Source organism: Polypterus senegalus, chromosome 13, assembly GCF_016835505.1.
Source record: "Polypterus senegalus isolate Bchr_013 chromosome 13, ASM1683550v1, whole genome shotgun sequence".
NCBI classification, from domain to species: Eukaryota; Metazoa; Chordata; class Cladistia; order Polypteriformes; family Polypteridae; genus Polypterus; species Polypterus senegalus.
The window spans coordinates 107,124,057-107,141,153 of record NC_053166.1 but is presented as its reverse complement, the minus strand read 5'-3'; the positions used below and the strand labels follow the sequence as shown (position 1 = coordinate 107,141,153).

The following is a 17,097-nucleotide window of genomic DNA, read 5'->3' as shown; positions in this document are numbered from 1 at the left end:
ACCACCACATGCAGTTAAAATTTGTCCACTCCTGAGGCTGCTATGTAACAAACATATTAGGGCTGCACAAGCAGCATTGCATGCAGAGAAACCACATGGACTATCAAATATGCCAATATTTAAGTGAACGTGCCTGACACCTTTCAATCTCTACCTATCTTTGTTTTCTACTTTCTCACATACATAAAACACCTACTTTACCATGAACCCCTCTAAAAAAACCTTAACAGACAAAACCTTGGTTGTCAAGCTTTCTTTTTATTTTTTTCAGTATGGAAACCTTTCTTTACCTTTACCTTTTTTGCTCAATAAATAAAATGCATCAATAGCCAAACCCAGTTTGCCTGTTGGTTATTTTGTGGTTATCAATTTAAACTTGTAAATGGCAAACAAAACAAAATAAAGCTGGAATGATGTGTGTAAATACTACTTTGACTAATTAAGATCAAAACAACATCTAATGTCAAAAGACTTTTAATTGTGAACACCACACAGTAGCTTGCTAGCTGTTGTTGCTGGATCTGGAGTAATACTGTTAAACTCAAGTGTTTTATTCCAGCAACTAATGTTCATACTCTAAGGCACTGTCAACCCTGTGATAAAAGAGCGTCAGAATTGCAGATTCAAAACTTGCATCAGGTGCAAAGCCTAAACTGACTGCATACCATGCTTTCACTTTGTGGATATCTTGCACAAACCTTTTTTTTCTAAAAAAGCAAATAGTGCAGCAATGGATAATCTATTTACAGATTCCGTTATCACCAAATTACAACTTAATAATTGACTGACATTAGAATAGAACAAGCTCTGAACTTAGAAATAAACTTTGCAGCCTTACTTTGTAGATTTCCAGCACCTTATGACAACTGTACAGGTCAACCCAGGGACATAAATAACAGAAAAATCTAAATTTACACACCATGCACGTTTCAGTGCTTCTCCCATGTAAACCCCCCCCTCACCTTGCTTTCTAATGTATTCCTTTAGCAACTGCTCAGTGCCCTCCTCCTCAGCAATATCAACAGGGATGTCTCCATCACAGTTAACAGCACCCACGTTGGCACCATGCTGGAGAAGATACCTTAGAAATAAACAAAACACAGTAGGACTAGACCACAAAGTGCTGCATTTATCATTCCAAATCCAGACCACATGTCCAGAAATATTTTGTTATGCTTTTAGAGGTTATAATTTAATAGCCTGGGTAAAATTTCATTTTTAAAAAACACAGGAGAGAGAGCTTTACAGTTGAATATATTAAAAAGACTCACTCTGCTATGTCACTGTAGCCACAGGATGCTGCAACATGTAAGGGAGTCCAACCCTCATTGTCTGACTGGTTAACATTGGCACCATGCTCAACCAGGAACTGGACCATCTCCAAGTTCTCATCTATACAAGCCTGTAGAAAACAAACATAATCACAAACTTATTAAAGGTAAACCATAGTGGACCTAGGCTGAAGAGCTCTTAGAGTTCCTTAAGTGTACAGTGCATCCGGAAAGTATTCACAGTGCATCACTTTTTCCATATTTTGTTATGTTACAGCCTTATTTCAAAATGGATTAAATTCATTTTTTCCTCAGAATTCTACACACAACACCCCATAATGACAACGTGAAAAATGTTTACTTGAGATTTTTGCTAATTTATTAAAAATAAAAAAATATAGAAAGCACATGTACATAAGTATTCACAGCCTTTACCATGAAGCTCAAAATTGAGGTCAGGTGCATCCTGTTTCTCCTGATCATCCTTGAGGTGTTTCTGAAGCTTAATTGGAGTCCACCTGTGGTAAATTCAGTTGATTGGACATGATTTGGAAAGGCACACACCTGTCTAAGGTCCCACAGTTGACAGTTCATTTCAGAGCACAAACCAAGCATGAAGTCAAAGGAATTGTCTGTAGACCTCCGCGACAGGATTGTCTCGAGGCACAATGAGCACAGTGGCCTCCATCATTCGTAAGTGGAAGTAGTTCGAAACCACCAGGACTCTTCCTAGAGCTGGCCGTCCATCTAAACTGAACAATTGGGGGAGAAGGGCCTTAGTCAGGGAGGTGACCAAGAACCTGATGGTCATTCTTTCTGAGGTCCTCTGTGGAGAGAGGAGAACCTTCCAGGACAACCATCTCTGCAGCAATCCACCAATCAGGTCTGTATGGTAGAGTGGCCAGACGAAGCCACTCCTTAGTAAAAGGCACATGGTAGCCCGCCTGGAGTTTACCAAAATACACCTGGAGGACTCTCAGACCATGAGAAACAAAATTCTCTGGTCTTTGGAGGAAACCAGGCACCGCTCATCACCAGGCCAATACCATCCTCACAGTGAAGCATGGTGGTGGTGGCAGCATCACGCTGTGGGGATGTGTTTCAGCGGTAGGAACTGGGAGACTAGTCAGGATAAAGGGAAAGATGACTGCAGCAATGTACAAAGACATCCTGGATGAAAACATGCTCCAGAGCACTCTTGACCTCAGACTGGGGCGACGGTTCATCTTTCAGCAGGACAACGACCCTGAGCACAGACAAAATATCAAAACAGTGGCTTCAGGACAACTCTGTGAATGTTCTTGAGTGGCCCAGCCAGAGCCCAGACTTGAATCTGATTGAACATCTCTGGAGAGATCTTAAAAAGGCTGTGCACCAACGCTTCCCATCCAACCTGATGGAGCTTGAGAGGTGCTGCAAAGAGGAATGGGCGAAACTTGCTGCCAAAGGTGCATTGACAAAGTATTGAGCAAAGGCTGTGAATACTTACAGTATGTACATGTGATTTCTCAGTTTTTTTTATTTTTAATAAATTTGCAAAAACCTCAAGTAAACTTTTTTCACGTTGTCATTATGAGGTGTTGTGTGTAGAATTCTGAGGAAAAAAATGAATTTAATCCATTTTGGAATAAGGCTGTAACATAACAAAATGTGAAAAAAGTGATGCGCTGTGAATACTTTCCGGATGTGCTGTATCTTTTGCCTAGTGCCAATTTCTACCAGGATAAGATTCAATTTCTAGCACCATGAAAGAGAAAATGTTAAAAAGAAAATACTGATTCAAAACAGAAATAATTAGTTTAACTGAACAAATAACAGTCTAAAAGACAAAATTAATGAACAGTGGTGTTTCACAGAATATCTTGTACCCTAAACATGATTCTGCATAGTGTTTGTATAAGTTGCTGTAGATGATACTTCAATTACCATCACAAGTTCCTAAAAAAACCAAAGAATGTAAAAAACCAAACACAAAGGAAATAAAATGACCTTAAGAATTACTGGGAACCATGACATAATGTTGTTCCAAATGAATAGCAAAGCTAATGAGATGTATTATATACCAAACTAATTCGAGAAAAACTCAAAATATCAAAAATAAGTAATTCTACAAGAGTAATACTTTTCCTTAAAATTATTGGATTCCCTGCATCGTGTATTTGGTGCTATCTCCTCTAGTAAAGATAACAGCACAGGCTTTTACTATAATGTTTATTTAAGACTGATGATCACTGAGTGAGATTATCAAACTTTCCATTACATAGATGCCATCTAGATAGCTAACATCTTCAGGACTACATGTTCCGAGTCCAATTCTGAATCTCAGAGACTGAGTTTGTCAATGCAAAACAAATCAGATCTTTGTTAGTTACCAGGTGTGTTTAACACTAGAATCCCTGAAGACTAAGAAAAAAGTCGTAATGCCGGGCCACCTTAAATTCCTTCACACCTCTTCATCCATGTCTTTGTTTTGCAAACGTGCCAATCAGCACAAGCAGCAAGCCTGCTATCCCATCCCTCACCAACACTGCTGAAGTTCTCCCAGCTCAAGTCTGTTTATCTGGGTGTGGGGTACTTGGGAATTGTTTATGAGTATATCATTATTTGGAACACATACAATTCATGTGTGTTGGATGAATGTAGGATGAAAGGAAATGCGAGGCAAGAAATGTTGAGCACATAACTAAAACAGAAACTTTTTTCATGTTATAGTAAAAATTAATAAAAATGTTGACGTGAAATGTATAATGCACGAAGACTGAAGTTCAAATATCAAATATCTTCACAAAAGGTATAAAAAAACAAGTGTGCCGGCGAGGAGACTGCAGAATTAAATCTTTCAATACCACAAATTTAATTACCCATCTGAAGAACCACCATAATGAATTATACATGGAATTTATAGCAGCTAATGCCACCAAAACAAAAGTTAAATCAGATGCTACCGGACTAACTAAAGACGTTTCCTCAAGACAGCGCCAGAGATAAAGGCATAACTACTAAAATAATGGAAATGATCCTAATTAATGACCAACCTTTTTCCGTAGTTGAGGACGAGAGATTTTTTTGATTACTACATCACTTAGAACCTCAGTACATTCTTCCAAGATGGCAAAACTTTGCAGAATTTCCGTATCGGTGTATCATTATGAAGGAATGTCATTTATGGCACTACGGCCATGTGGCATGATTCTCTGAGGGTGATCTGGTACAGAAGATCCTCATTGATGAGGACCCAACCAGGCCAAGGGGATGCCCACGAAACACTTGGCTGTGGCTTAAAGATGGCAATTTCCATGTAGTGTCTGCCTGAGGGGAGGAGGTTGCTAACCAAGATCCCAAACTGTTTTGTCATGTGGTGGTGAGGCAATGCGCAGTACCAGTGCATGCTTCCCAACCTGACCTGACCTGAATCTGCAAAAAAGCACTGTAATGGAATAACGTACCTTGGCTCAAGTTTATGAATCATGTGGAATCCTGCATTCTCAACTATGGTATATGAACAAAGATCCTTGCAAATAAGATATATGATAGATTTTGTTACCCACTTTGCCTCATCACAATTGTGGGGAAATTTATTTAAAGTTGTGTGCAGAGCATAATTAGCTTAGCTTCGGGCTTAGTGCCATCATAGTTTGTCTGGGTGGTTGTAAAGCGAAATGCGTGCAAATATTAGTGCTATTACCACAATACTTATAACTTTACTATGGCATATTTTGAATCTGGTCTTAGTTATCTCAAGTCCTTCATTAAATTTGTAAAATCCAAAGTGCACCCTCGCTTTAAATTTAAATTGCAGTGACACTGCATAAATATAACAACATGTTCCACTACCAAAATGTGTCTGTGTGTAGGAACCATATATGGACATTATTGCAGCAGCATAACTAAAATGTATGTACTAGGCACTCTAATTATAATAAATACATCAGTAATCTGTTATGGCCACAGCAAATGCCTGGTTGCATTTAACTAATTTAAATTGTCTATAGTAATTAATCACATAGTATGGTTTATGCGTGGTTACACAAGGTTACATTTTGTTGATTGGAATCCCCCACCCCAAATATTAATATCAACTTAAAACTGCAAGTTGACCTTCCTCTTCCTGTTAGAATATGCATTTAACAGTGTGCTGCAAACTCTGATGGGCTGAAACACCAACAATCCCACTTTTATGATATACATATATCAGAGTGCTCAAGGTTGCCTCTGAGCCTGGGCTATTGGGAGTATGGCAGAGCAGCTAAAAGCTAGGCTGGGGATTCGATATTTGCTGGTCTCAGTATTGAAATCAAAACTGTAGTATTGCTCCAGCACTAATAAGAACAGTAATAATCATATATTTAGATACTTATCTCAACATGGACATGTTCTAAATTGACATTTTAGGTTCACTAAATGAAACATAATGATTAAGACTATCAAAAATAAAATCCAATTATCATATTTGCCACACAAACCAATATGCACTGAGATTATTCAGTATTCTTTCATTAACAACAAATCTACTATGGCTTTTGTGGCAAGATTTTTCAAATTTGTCAGTAAGTTACTTTTGCAAATATCAAACATTTACTGTTGTAAGAATGACTATGCATTTGCATATTCAGGAAATCTTAAAAGGTGGTTAACATTTTAATGAAAAATAAATGTAAACATTTGGATACTCTGCCTTCCTCTTTTTTTTCAGAATACAGTACCTGCAAAAAGTTTCTTTCATCTTAAGGTATCTCACCTAAGTTTATTATTTTTACTCATTCATTTTAACAATAAAATATTAGCTTGTTAGCAGCCCAACTGACTATATCTGTGACATAGAGCTGCTTATGACACATTAGAAAAAGCATTGTAACCTCAATGAAACAGTGCAGTCTGCTGTTTAGAATGACATATGTAATGCCAATTGACTGGGTCGCAGGGTCAACTCCAAAACAAACTTGCACCCTCATTTCTATTTAAATACCCTATTACTGCATTTTGTTATTATACATACCCCTTTGTTTAAAGTAGACAGTTCAAGTTTTGAAGCAGTCCACTACATCCGAGAAGTAACCAGCTAAGGGTCACAGTTTGGATAAGCCATGGTTTCTCACTACACAATTTAATTTCAATGCATATTAGATGTTTGTTTTCTTTTTTTAATTACACAAGGCTAACATTGACAATTCTACTGTATGTCAGTCATCAAGAGACACTATTCTTTTAGAACAAAAAAAAAAAAGAAAATATTTTATATTCAATATATACATTCAATTGTCCTACAATAGACTGAATTATTCAGATTTTTATACAATAGTCTGTATGGTTTTGAGAAGATCAAATTGTCATATTCTTTAAATACCTATGTAGATGCTTCATTGTTCGAATCGTAAGTGTTAAATTTTAACATGAGCTTAAAGAATGGAAGTTGCTCATGTTAAGAATAATACAATCAAATCTTGCTTGAAAGAACAAAGTTTATGATACTATTACAATAACTGTTTGCATCTCTCAGACTGACAACAGACAACCTGACTACAGATCTGCATTGTTTTGAAAAACTTCACAAACTTCAAAGGACTTTATTGGACAGTTATCTTATCTAAAGATCTCTTGACCATACATTGTTCTTCTTCTCCGTTAAATTAATCTTGCCTGAATGAACCTATTAATTTTTTACATTTAAGAGTTTTCATTCAAAAATTTACCATTGTTGTTTCTTGTCCTAGTGTGTGGATATAAACTCAGGGAACTTCAGTTTCTGTATTACATCTTGCCTGAAGAAGGGCCTGAGTTGCCCTCGAAGCTTTGCATATTTCAATATATTAAATTTAAAATGTTTAGGAAAAGCAATCACCTATATCAGGCATGTCAAACTCGCTACTATTGGTGGGCCACTTCAACTGCCATACGTGCATCAGCGGGCCGCACTGTAACAAATACTATTATACTATTATACAAAGTTACTGTAGCTTTCTTTCCAATACTGAAAACTTTAAAAAATGTAACACTTAAAGTTTAAAGAAAAGCTATTTATTTCCATACAAGCCTAGTACAACAGCGTACAATTAGAGTCTTAGTCTCTTAGCTAGGTCCTTATATTATGATGTTATATTCATTACATTATATAGGAGTCTTACAGTGTGAGATCTATTTCTTTTGTCCTGACACTTGGCATCTCTTGTTAGTGACCAGTTCGTCAATATCAGGCTTGAAATCTTGTGCAGCTGCAAGTTTTATGAGGGATGAAAGGTGCTTGACAGGAAGTCTTGAGCGATGTAGGGTTTTGGTAGCTTTTATTAACGAAAACAATTTCTCACAAAGGTAAGTGCTTCCGAACATAAACAGTACTCTCGATGCCAACTTACGGATCTACACATACGAGGGTGGCAGGTAAGCATACAAGCCTGGCACACCAACTTTGTTGTATTTTGCCTTCAGAATAGAATCTGGCTGCAGTTCAATCAATTCCATTTGGATATTCTCAGGCGCATTGTCAATGTTGTAAGAGAACAGCGCAAAGTCCTGTTCGTGTGAACTGAAATCACGAAAACGCTCACTGAATTCATTGTTCAGTAATTCAAATTGGAAAAAAAATCCTCCAAAAATCTAATTTTACTTTACTAAGTTTACTTCAAAGTTTATATTGTAAAATAAGCCGATATGCAAAAAGCCACCTGACCTACACTAATTTAAAACTTAAAATCACAAAAATATGTTAATAAACAACTCATCAACTTCTCGCGTCCACTTCAGATTTTCAGCTGTAGTCTGCACTGTTTGTTACAATACTAGCACAAAATTACATAAAGCTAGAGCAAAAAAATGTGAAAATATGCAGACTTATTACTACTCGTAATGGTCAGTTCTGCCCAGTGGCCAGTCTCAGCAGCCTAATCAGTAGTGTAGGCTGCGCAGGGGCGGCCCTGGGCAGAGAAAGAATCGGTGGCCCCTTCGCCCGCCAATGTCAATATGGTATCTTATGCACGGCGGATGGCCACTGCATAGCCGCCTCGTGCTCATGGCACGCTTCTGATATGCGCGTGTCCGTAACTTGGAAACCAAGTGGCAGCCCATGATATTCTCATTACAGCAGATAATACTACATACAGCTTACTGCTCTGACTCGAGCGACATTAGTAAATACAGCATACTAATTAACAAGAAACACAATGTTTTTTGGCCACATTGCCATCAGCTGTGTCGTTATTTTCTCATTGTTTTATATTCAACTAGAAAAATACCCGCGCTTTGCAGCGGCGAAGTACTACCTTAAAATTTTTATTAAGAAGAAAATTAAACCTTTTTAAACTGAAGGAAAATATACCAATAATTATTTGTTAAGGATCTCTTTGTATACCACATTGTGAGTTCGGCCCTCCAGTTGTCCTCCAGAGCATGCAACGTACAGTTGGCCATGTGAACAGTAATCTTGTTTCAAATCTCACAGCTTGGATTGCTGTTGTCATAATCGGTTTGAGTTTCATGGTTTGTTTCAATTACGACAGTATTTGTAGGACTTGCGTTGAAGAGACATTCGGCATCTGTCAAGCGTTGTAAGTATACAACCGGTTTCATCGATAACTTCACATCCGGCTTTTGAGAGTTTAAACATTCATAAACATCAAAGTGTCCACTACTGAAATCGTCACCTGTCAATCTAAGATCTTTAAGAGGCACTGGCGGTTGTCAAAAGGTGTAAAATATTTGGCCATTTCAGTACACTTGAAAGCGACAACCGAACAATTCACCGGCAGCCATCAACTCACATGCAGATACATAGGTAAACGGCTTAAGCATTTCACTCTTCTAGTGCTTCTGTGTAGAATAATTATCTCCTGTACCATCATCAGTCCACACCTTGAACATGTCCCAGTCATTCAATACATAAGACACAATGTTCCTCAAGAGTGAACCCAATATGGCCGTGCAATATGTAACAAAGAGAATGGAAAAGGTAGGTGCCATCTCCGGGCATGGAAACCACTTGGTATGTGACAGTTCTTTGATCGATGGTGATCACCTCGATAGACATGGGGGTACGGTTGGAATGATAAAGGAAATGGGTACCTGAACAATGTAAAGTAAGTCTAAAATACCTACGCAATAACTATAATCGTAATAAATTAACAATAAAACAGCGGAGAAGCTGTGGATTAAATAAAAAGGCTGTAGTTATCAGCAGGGAAACGTGAATCCCATGACGAAGCAAGGAAGGGAATGTAGAGACTGGAGCGACGGACGACCTTATATAGGCAGGCAGGCAGCCAACAACGTGGGAGGCGTTGGGATGGGGGACCCAACGCCGCCTCACAAGGTGACCGAGCTGCAGGCTATGGACGTATATATGTACGTAAGTCGGATTCAGTTAGCGTTGGGAACCCGCGTACCAAATTTCTTGAAGATAGGCCCATAAGTAACAAAGACCGTTGAAAAGTTCAATATGAAGGTCAACAGTGGCATCATACCACCGAAATAAGTACCAAATTTCAGCCTTCTACCTACACGGGAAGTTGGAGAATTAGTGACGTTGGAAAGTTCAACATGGCGGCCGACAGTGGCATCATACCACTGAAATAAGTACGTACATCAGTTTTGGTTAGCGCAGGGAAGCCACCTACTAAATTTCGTGAAGATGGGGCCATAAATAAGAAAGTTCAACATGGCGAACGTTGTCGACCGTTACGCATAGAATTTTGAAATGAAACCTGCTTAACTTTTGTAAGTAAGCTGTAAGGAATGAGCCTGCCAAATTTCAGCCTTCTACCTACACGGGAAGTTGGAGAATTAGTGACGTTGGAAAGTTCAATATGGCGCCCGACAGTGGCATCATACCACCGAAATAAGTAGATACATCAGTTTTGGTTAGCGCAGGGAAGCCACCTACCAAATTTCGTGAAGATGGGGCTATAAATAAGAAAGTTCAACATGGCGGACGTTGTCGACCGTTACGTGTAGAATTTCAAAATGAAACCTGCTTAACTTTTGTAAGTAAGCTGTAAGGAATGTGCATGCCAAATTTCAGCCTTCTACCTACATGGGAAGTTGGAGAATTAGTGATGAGTGAGTGAGTGAGGGCTTTGCCTTTTATTATATAGACTAGCAAAATACCCGCGCTTCGCAGCGGAGAAGTAGTGTGTTAAAGAAGTTATGAAAATGAAAAGCAAACATTTTAAAAATAACGTAAGATGATTGTTAATGTAATTGTTTTGTCATTGATATTGAGTGTTGTTGTCATATCTATCTATTTATATATATATATATAAATATATGTATGTATATATATATATATATATATATATATATATATATATATATATATATATATATATATATATATATATATATATATATATATATATATATCAAAATACCTGCATTGGCAGCGAGAAGTAAAAAGAAAAGGAAACATTTTAATAATAACGTAACATGATTGACAATGTAATTGTTTTGTCATTGTCATGAGTGTTGCTGGCATATATATATATATATATATATATATATATACATACATCTATACACATATATATACACAGTATATATATATATACATATACACACATACATATATATACATACTGTATATACACATATACATATCTACATATATACTGTATATACACATTTATATATACAAATCTACATATATATATCCACATATATATATATATATTAGGTGGGACTCGATTAAAAAATTAATCCAATTAATTAGAGGCTGTGTAAGAATTAATCTTGATTAATCGTATGTAATCGCACGTAAATTTGCCCCAAATCGCAAATGTTTTTTTTAATTTAAAAGTGTTTTAGTGGGCGACAGAATCAAATAATAGACATGTACATGAATATTGTAAACTGAAGCTGTTTTAATTTCTGAAAAAAAGCCTTTAAACTGCATTTGAATTCAAAACAGAAACAAAAATATCATCCCTGGTTAAAATTGGGCAGACTTAAAAATAAAGTGGTAGTTTAAGTACTTTAAGTAGATTTTCAGAATAGTATTGTCTTTAAATAATAATAACCAAAATTTCAACATAAAGTGCAGTTTTTCTTCTTAAAAAATAAGTCAGAAACATAAAAGGTAATTTGACCAACTTAATCTTTAAACTCTGAGTAACCTTAGCCAAAATTATTTTGTACATTAGGCTAAAACAGTGTGATCATTGAACATTTTGTAATTAGATGTAATTAGAATTACTAACGGTCACGGAAGTCCAATGATCCCCAGTAAGAGCCACAAAGTCCGCTTTCTGTAATGCATCTAATTTTGCTTGCTTTTCATTGTGCACAAAACCATGCTTTTATCAAGGCTTCGGAAGTCGAAATGATCAGTCGTAGGAACGCGCTTTATTCCGACTCTAACATTTTTGTAGCTGTGATGTGTGCATCAGTGTAATGGATGTACCAGGAAATGATGCATTGACAAAAGTTCCCGCTTGCTTGGAATTGAAAGTGTGATTAAATGCGTTATTTTTAACGCGTTATGGAGTACATGCATCGAAGCTTCTCAGCTGTGCTTGTGCTAATAAAGGGAAACATTTTAAAAATAACGTAACATGATTCTGCGTTAACCTAATATTTTTTCATACGTCCCAAACCAAGGAGATGCGAAGGTAAAATGAATCAGTAGCGTACATACTCAGTGCATCCCTCTCGGAATCGAACCTCGAATGTCGGCATTAGAGGCTTAAGACTCTACAATTGAGCCACAGCATGTGGCTTGTCTATGCAGAGTATGTACTGTAGATAGGGGTATATATATACATTTAAATATATACCAGCGTATCGCAGTGGAGAAGTAGAAGTTATGAAAAGAAAAGGGAACATTTTAAAAATAACGTAACATGATTGTCAATATACAGTAATTGTTTTGTGAGTGTTATTGAATGTTGCTGTCATCAAGGATTTGATTATCATTATTTCTTTCAATCAGGGTCGATTTGTACGATGTGTTGTGTTCAAGTTACATTCCGTGTTTGTCAATCGCTGTAAAGATGACAGGTTTCATTCATCGATTCGTTTCTTACTGCATCAATAAACAGCTCGTCTTCTTCTTTATCTGAGACCTGACACACTGCATGCACGGGTTTTTTACACTGTCTTCCTTTAGCGGGACATTGACTTTTTCCACCGTGTGCTTTGTTTCCACAGTAGCTGCATTTATGAATATGCTTATCAGACGCTTCATATTTTTGCTGCCTTTTCAACTGTGTAATTCGGTTTTGTTCAGCTCTTTGGAACTGTTGCTTTTATCTGTGCACTGCGCCAGTTCACGTGAGCCACTCGGTGTACTTGCATCGAAGGTTCCCAGCTGTGCTGGTGCCATCTCGTGCTATGTCCATAGCTTTATTTAATGTTACCTTAGTCCTGGCACTTAAAACTTTCTCTCGCAGTTTCGCTGAGTTTGTGTCAAACACCACCCTGACCATCTCATCTTCCTCTCCATAAGCACAGTCCTTCACCCGTGAATATTTACCCGTGGCAGTTTGCTATTGGATTGCCGCTGACGGACGGCCTTATATGGGCAGGCACTAAATTACAAACGCCAGCGGCAGCCTGTCTATGAACTTAATTTAAAGTGTAGGTTTACATCGTGCTTTGTTTCCGAAGTAGCAGAACTCGCTTCTTATTGTTTCGCTGCCTTATCAATTATATAATGCATGTTTTCTTAAGCGCTTTTTGAGGTCTTCCTGGTTTTCTATGTACTGCGTGATTACGTGGGAGGCGTGATGATGTCACACGAAACTCCGCCCCCACGGCGTTGAAGCTCATCTCCATTACAGTAAATGGAGAAAACTGCTTCCAGTTATGACCATTACGCGTAGAATTTCGATATAAAACCTGCCCAACTTTTGTAAGGAAGCTGTAAGGAATCAACCTGCCAAATTTCAGCCTTCCACCCACACGGGAAGTTGGAGAATTAGTGATGAGTCAGTGAGTGAGTGAGTGAGTGAGTGAGTGAGTCAGTGAGTGAGTGAGTGAGTGAGTGAGGGCTTTGCCTTTTATTAGTATAGATATACATTGGTGTGGCGGCCCTGTGTAGGTACACAGTTTGCACATGCCTAAGGTCGCCCCTGCTGCAGCCTAGCACTTCAGTTGTGACATTAAGGCTCATTAACTTTGGTCAAGGCTCATGGCTATACTAGCAGATGACGTTTCCGGTACTGTAATGCCATGGGAAAACACGCTTTCGTCAGAAGGCAGAAGTAAGAAAAGTCAATAAGTAACGCCAAAGATGCAGAATGATTCAATCACAAACGATAGTAATCATTTTGTACAAGTTCAGTGCTAACTAGGATCTGCCATGCGGGCCGTGTGTTTGACATGCCTGACCTATATCATTTGTAGATAGTGCCTCTAAGTATGCCTGTTACTACACTGATTCAGCACCACAGCCTGACTGTCCTATAGCTTAAGATGTTGGCTATAACATTGGAGATAGCAAATAGGACTGACCCACCTCTCCACTCGTTTGTTTGGCATCAAGCCACAAGTACAGTATTTTTGGGAATTTCATTGACAGTTTGTGAAACTGCAATAATGAACTGAGCTTCTTTTTGTTGGAGCATCTTGGATATATGCAAACACAGGGCATACTTTCCACCTGATAATGTTTTCACTCACTGTTATTTAATTTTTAATAATCTAATTGTACTCCTGTCTCAGACCACACTTAGCAATGTTGATGTCATTGTAAATTAAAATGAGAACTTTGTAAACAATCCTAGTTTAAAAATGGCAACATATTAAACAGTGTTTAATTATAATGGCATCTGGACATCTAAACTTGCGTATTAAATTATATGTTTGATATATGCAAAACCACTGAAATTGCACACACCTTTATCTCAATTTCATACTATGTGGAAATACAAACGATAATGTTCATTTAACATCGAACAATAAGATACCTTATAACGCACATTTTAAATTTAAAAGACTGAATATTCATAAAATGCAAACTTCACTTATGATTATATTGAATTACTGTCACATGTACAAACTACAGCAAAATTCTTACTTGCATGTGTACATAGCTAGAAGTTAATTTGGTTCACAAAGAGTTCAAGACTTTTCTTTTTAACCTCAATTCCTGACCAATGCTGGACAACAGCAAACAATATCAAAAGACTGTCCATGAAGAAAATCTGTTACTTGTGTTACATAATCCACATGTCAAGGTATCTAGTTGGATGTTCATAAAATCCAAAATACATGCATGTTTTGTTATGATACTGTTAAATAAATACACTATATGGACAAAAGTATTGGGACACACCTCTTAATTGTGGAATTCAGGTGTTTCAATCACACCCATTGCCACAGGTGTATAAAATCAAGCACCTAGCCATGCACTCTCCATTTATAAACAGGCAAATGGAACAGGTTTCCATGGCCAAGTAGCTGCCTGCCAGACTCATATCATCAAGCCCAATGCCAGGAGTCAGATGAAGTGGTGTAAAGGACACCGCCACTTTACTGTTGATGTGTTCATGGAGTGACAAAGGCTAAAGAAAAGGTGTATGACGAGTTGTATGAAAGGTTGGACACTAAGGAGGGAGATAAGGACCTAAATCAATTGGCAAGACAGAGGGACCAAACACGAAAGATGTGCAGCAGGTTAGGGTGATAAAGGATAAAGATGGAAACATATTCACACGCGAGGAGGGTGTATTGAGCAGATGGAAAGAGTACTTTGAGAGGCTGAGGAATGAAAAGAGCGAGACAGAGAGAGAAGAGGTTGGATGATGTGGAGATAGTGAATCAGGAAGTGCAATAGATTAGCAAGAAGAAAGTAAGGACAGCTATGAAGAGGATGAAAAATGGAAAGGCCGTTGGTCCAGATGACATACCTGTGGAAGCTTTAACCAGATTGTTTAATGAAATCTTGGAAAGTGAGAGGGTGCCTGAGTAGAGGAGAAGTGTACTGGTGCAGATATTTAAGGATAATGGGGGTGTGCAGGACTGTAATAACTACAGAGCGATAAAATTAATGAGCCACAGCATGAAGTTATGGGGAAGAGTAGTGAAAGCTAGGTTAAGAAGTGAGGTGATTATTAGTGAGCAGTAGTATGGTTTCATGCCAAGAAAGAGCACCACAGATGCGATGTTTGCTCTGAGGATGCTGATGGAGAAGTACAGAGAAGGTCAGAATGAGTTGCATTGCATCTTTGTGGAATTGGAGAAAGCATATGACAGGGTGTCTTGAAAGGAACTGTGGCATTGTATGAAGAAGTTGGGAGTGGCAGAGAAGTACTTAAGAGTTGTACAGGATATGTACGAGGGAAGTGTGACAGTGGTAAGGTCTGTGAAAGGAGTGACAGATGCATTCAACGTGGAGGTGGGATTACATCAGGGATGATATTAGAAATAATATAGTACATCTCCCCAATACTGATGCTCTTAAACCCCGGTACTCCATTTTAAACAAATTATTTCACCAAGTTAGATTTACCTGGTTTATATAAAATAATTTCTCAACTGAGACCCTCCGCCTGCATCCTTGACCCAATACCAACAAGTTTTTTCAAAGAAGTATCCGGCATGCTAATTGATAATATTCTTGACATAGTAAGTTCATCATTAGATATGGGGTCTTCTCAGACTGTGTTAAGACTGCTGTAGTTAAAACCCTGCTCAAGAAAAATGATCTTGACTCCTCTGGTTTTGAACACTTTAGACCTATTTCTAACCTGCCTTTCTTAAGTAAAGTCCTAGAAAAAGCAGTCATTATGCAGCTAAGTAACCACCTCAATAAACATACTATCTATACTAATAAAAGGCAAAGCCCTCACTCACTCACTGACTCATCACTAATTCTCCAACTTCCCGTGTGGGTGGAAGGCTGAAATTTGGCAGGTTCATTCCTTACAGCTTCCTTACAAAAGTTGGGCAGGTTTTATATCGAAATTCTACGCGTAATGGTCATAACTGGAAGCAGTTTTTCTCCATTTACTGTAATGGAGATGAGCTTCAACGCCGTGGGGGCGGAGTTTCGTGTGACATCATCACGCCTCCCACGTAATCACGCAGTACATAGAAAACCAGGAAGAGCTCAAAAAAGCGCTTAAGAAAACATGCATTATATAATTGAGAAGGCAGCGAAACAATAAGAAGCGAGCGAGTGACATATACAACCATATTCATGAGTTCTGCTACTTGAAACAAAGCACGATGTAAACCTACACTTTAAATTAAGTTCATAGACAGGCTGCCGCTGGCGTTTGTAATTTAGTGCCTGCCCATATAAGGCCGTCCGTCAGCGGCAATCCAATAGCAAACTGCCACGGGTAAATATTCACGGGTGAAGGACTGTGTTTATGGAGAGGAAGATGAGATGGTCAGGATGGTGTTTGACACAAACTCAGCGAAACTGCGAGAGAAAGTTTTAAGTGCCAGGACTAAGGTAACATTAAATACAGCCACGGACATAGCACGAGATGGCACCAGCACAGCTGGGAACCTTCGATGCATGTACACCGAGCGGCTCACGTGAACTGCGCAGTGCACAGATAAAAAGCAACAGTTCCAAAGAGCTGAACAAAACCGAATTACACAATTGAAAAGGCAGCAAAAATATGAAGCGCCTGATAAGCATATTCAGAAATCCAGCTACTGCGGAAACAAAGCACACGGTGGAAAAAGTCAATGTCCCGCTAAAGGAAGACAGTGTAAAAAAAACCCATGCATGCAGTGTGTCAGGTCTCAAATAAAGAAGAAGACGAGCTGTTTATTGATGCAGTAAGAAACGAATCGATGAATGAAACCTGTCATCTTTACAACGATTGACAAACACGGAATGTAATTTGAACACAACACATCCTACAAATACGAACCTGATTGAAAG

General features: G+C 38.2%; 1 protein-coding gene across 2 annotated transcripts in view; it reads right to left on the bottom strand.

Moving 5' to 3' along the window:
* ppp1r12c (protein phosphatase 1, regulatory subunit 12C) overlaps nt 1–17,097 on the bottom strand; it is a 252,081-nt gene that overhangs the window by 223,180 nt on the left and 11,804 nt on the right. For both annotated transcript variants that reach the window (XM_039773835.1, XM_039773836.1), the window contains exons 2-3: nt 1,272–1,402; nt 963–1,081 (exon numbers count right to left, since the gene is read on the bottom strand). In XM_039773835.1, coding sequence (XP_039629769.1) covers nt 963–1,081; nt 1,272–1,402 — 250 coding nt within the window. The remainder of the gene's footprint in view (nt 1–962; nt 1,082–1,271; nt 1,403–17,097) is intronic.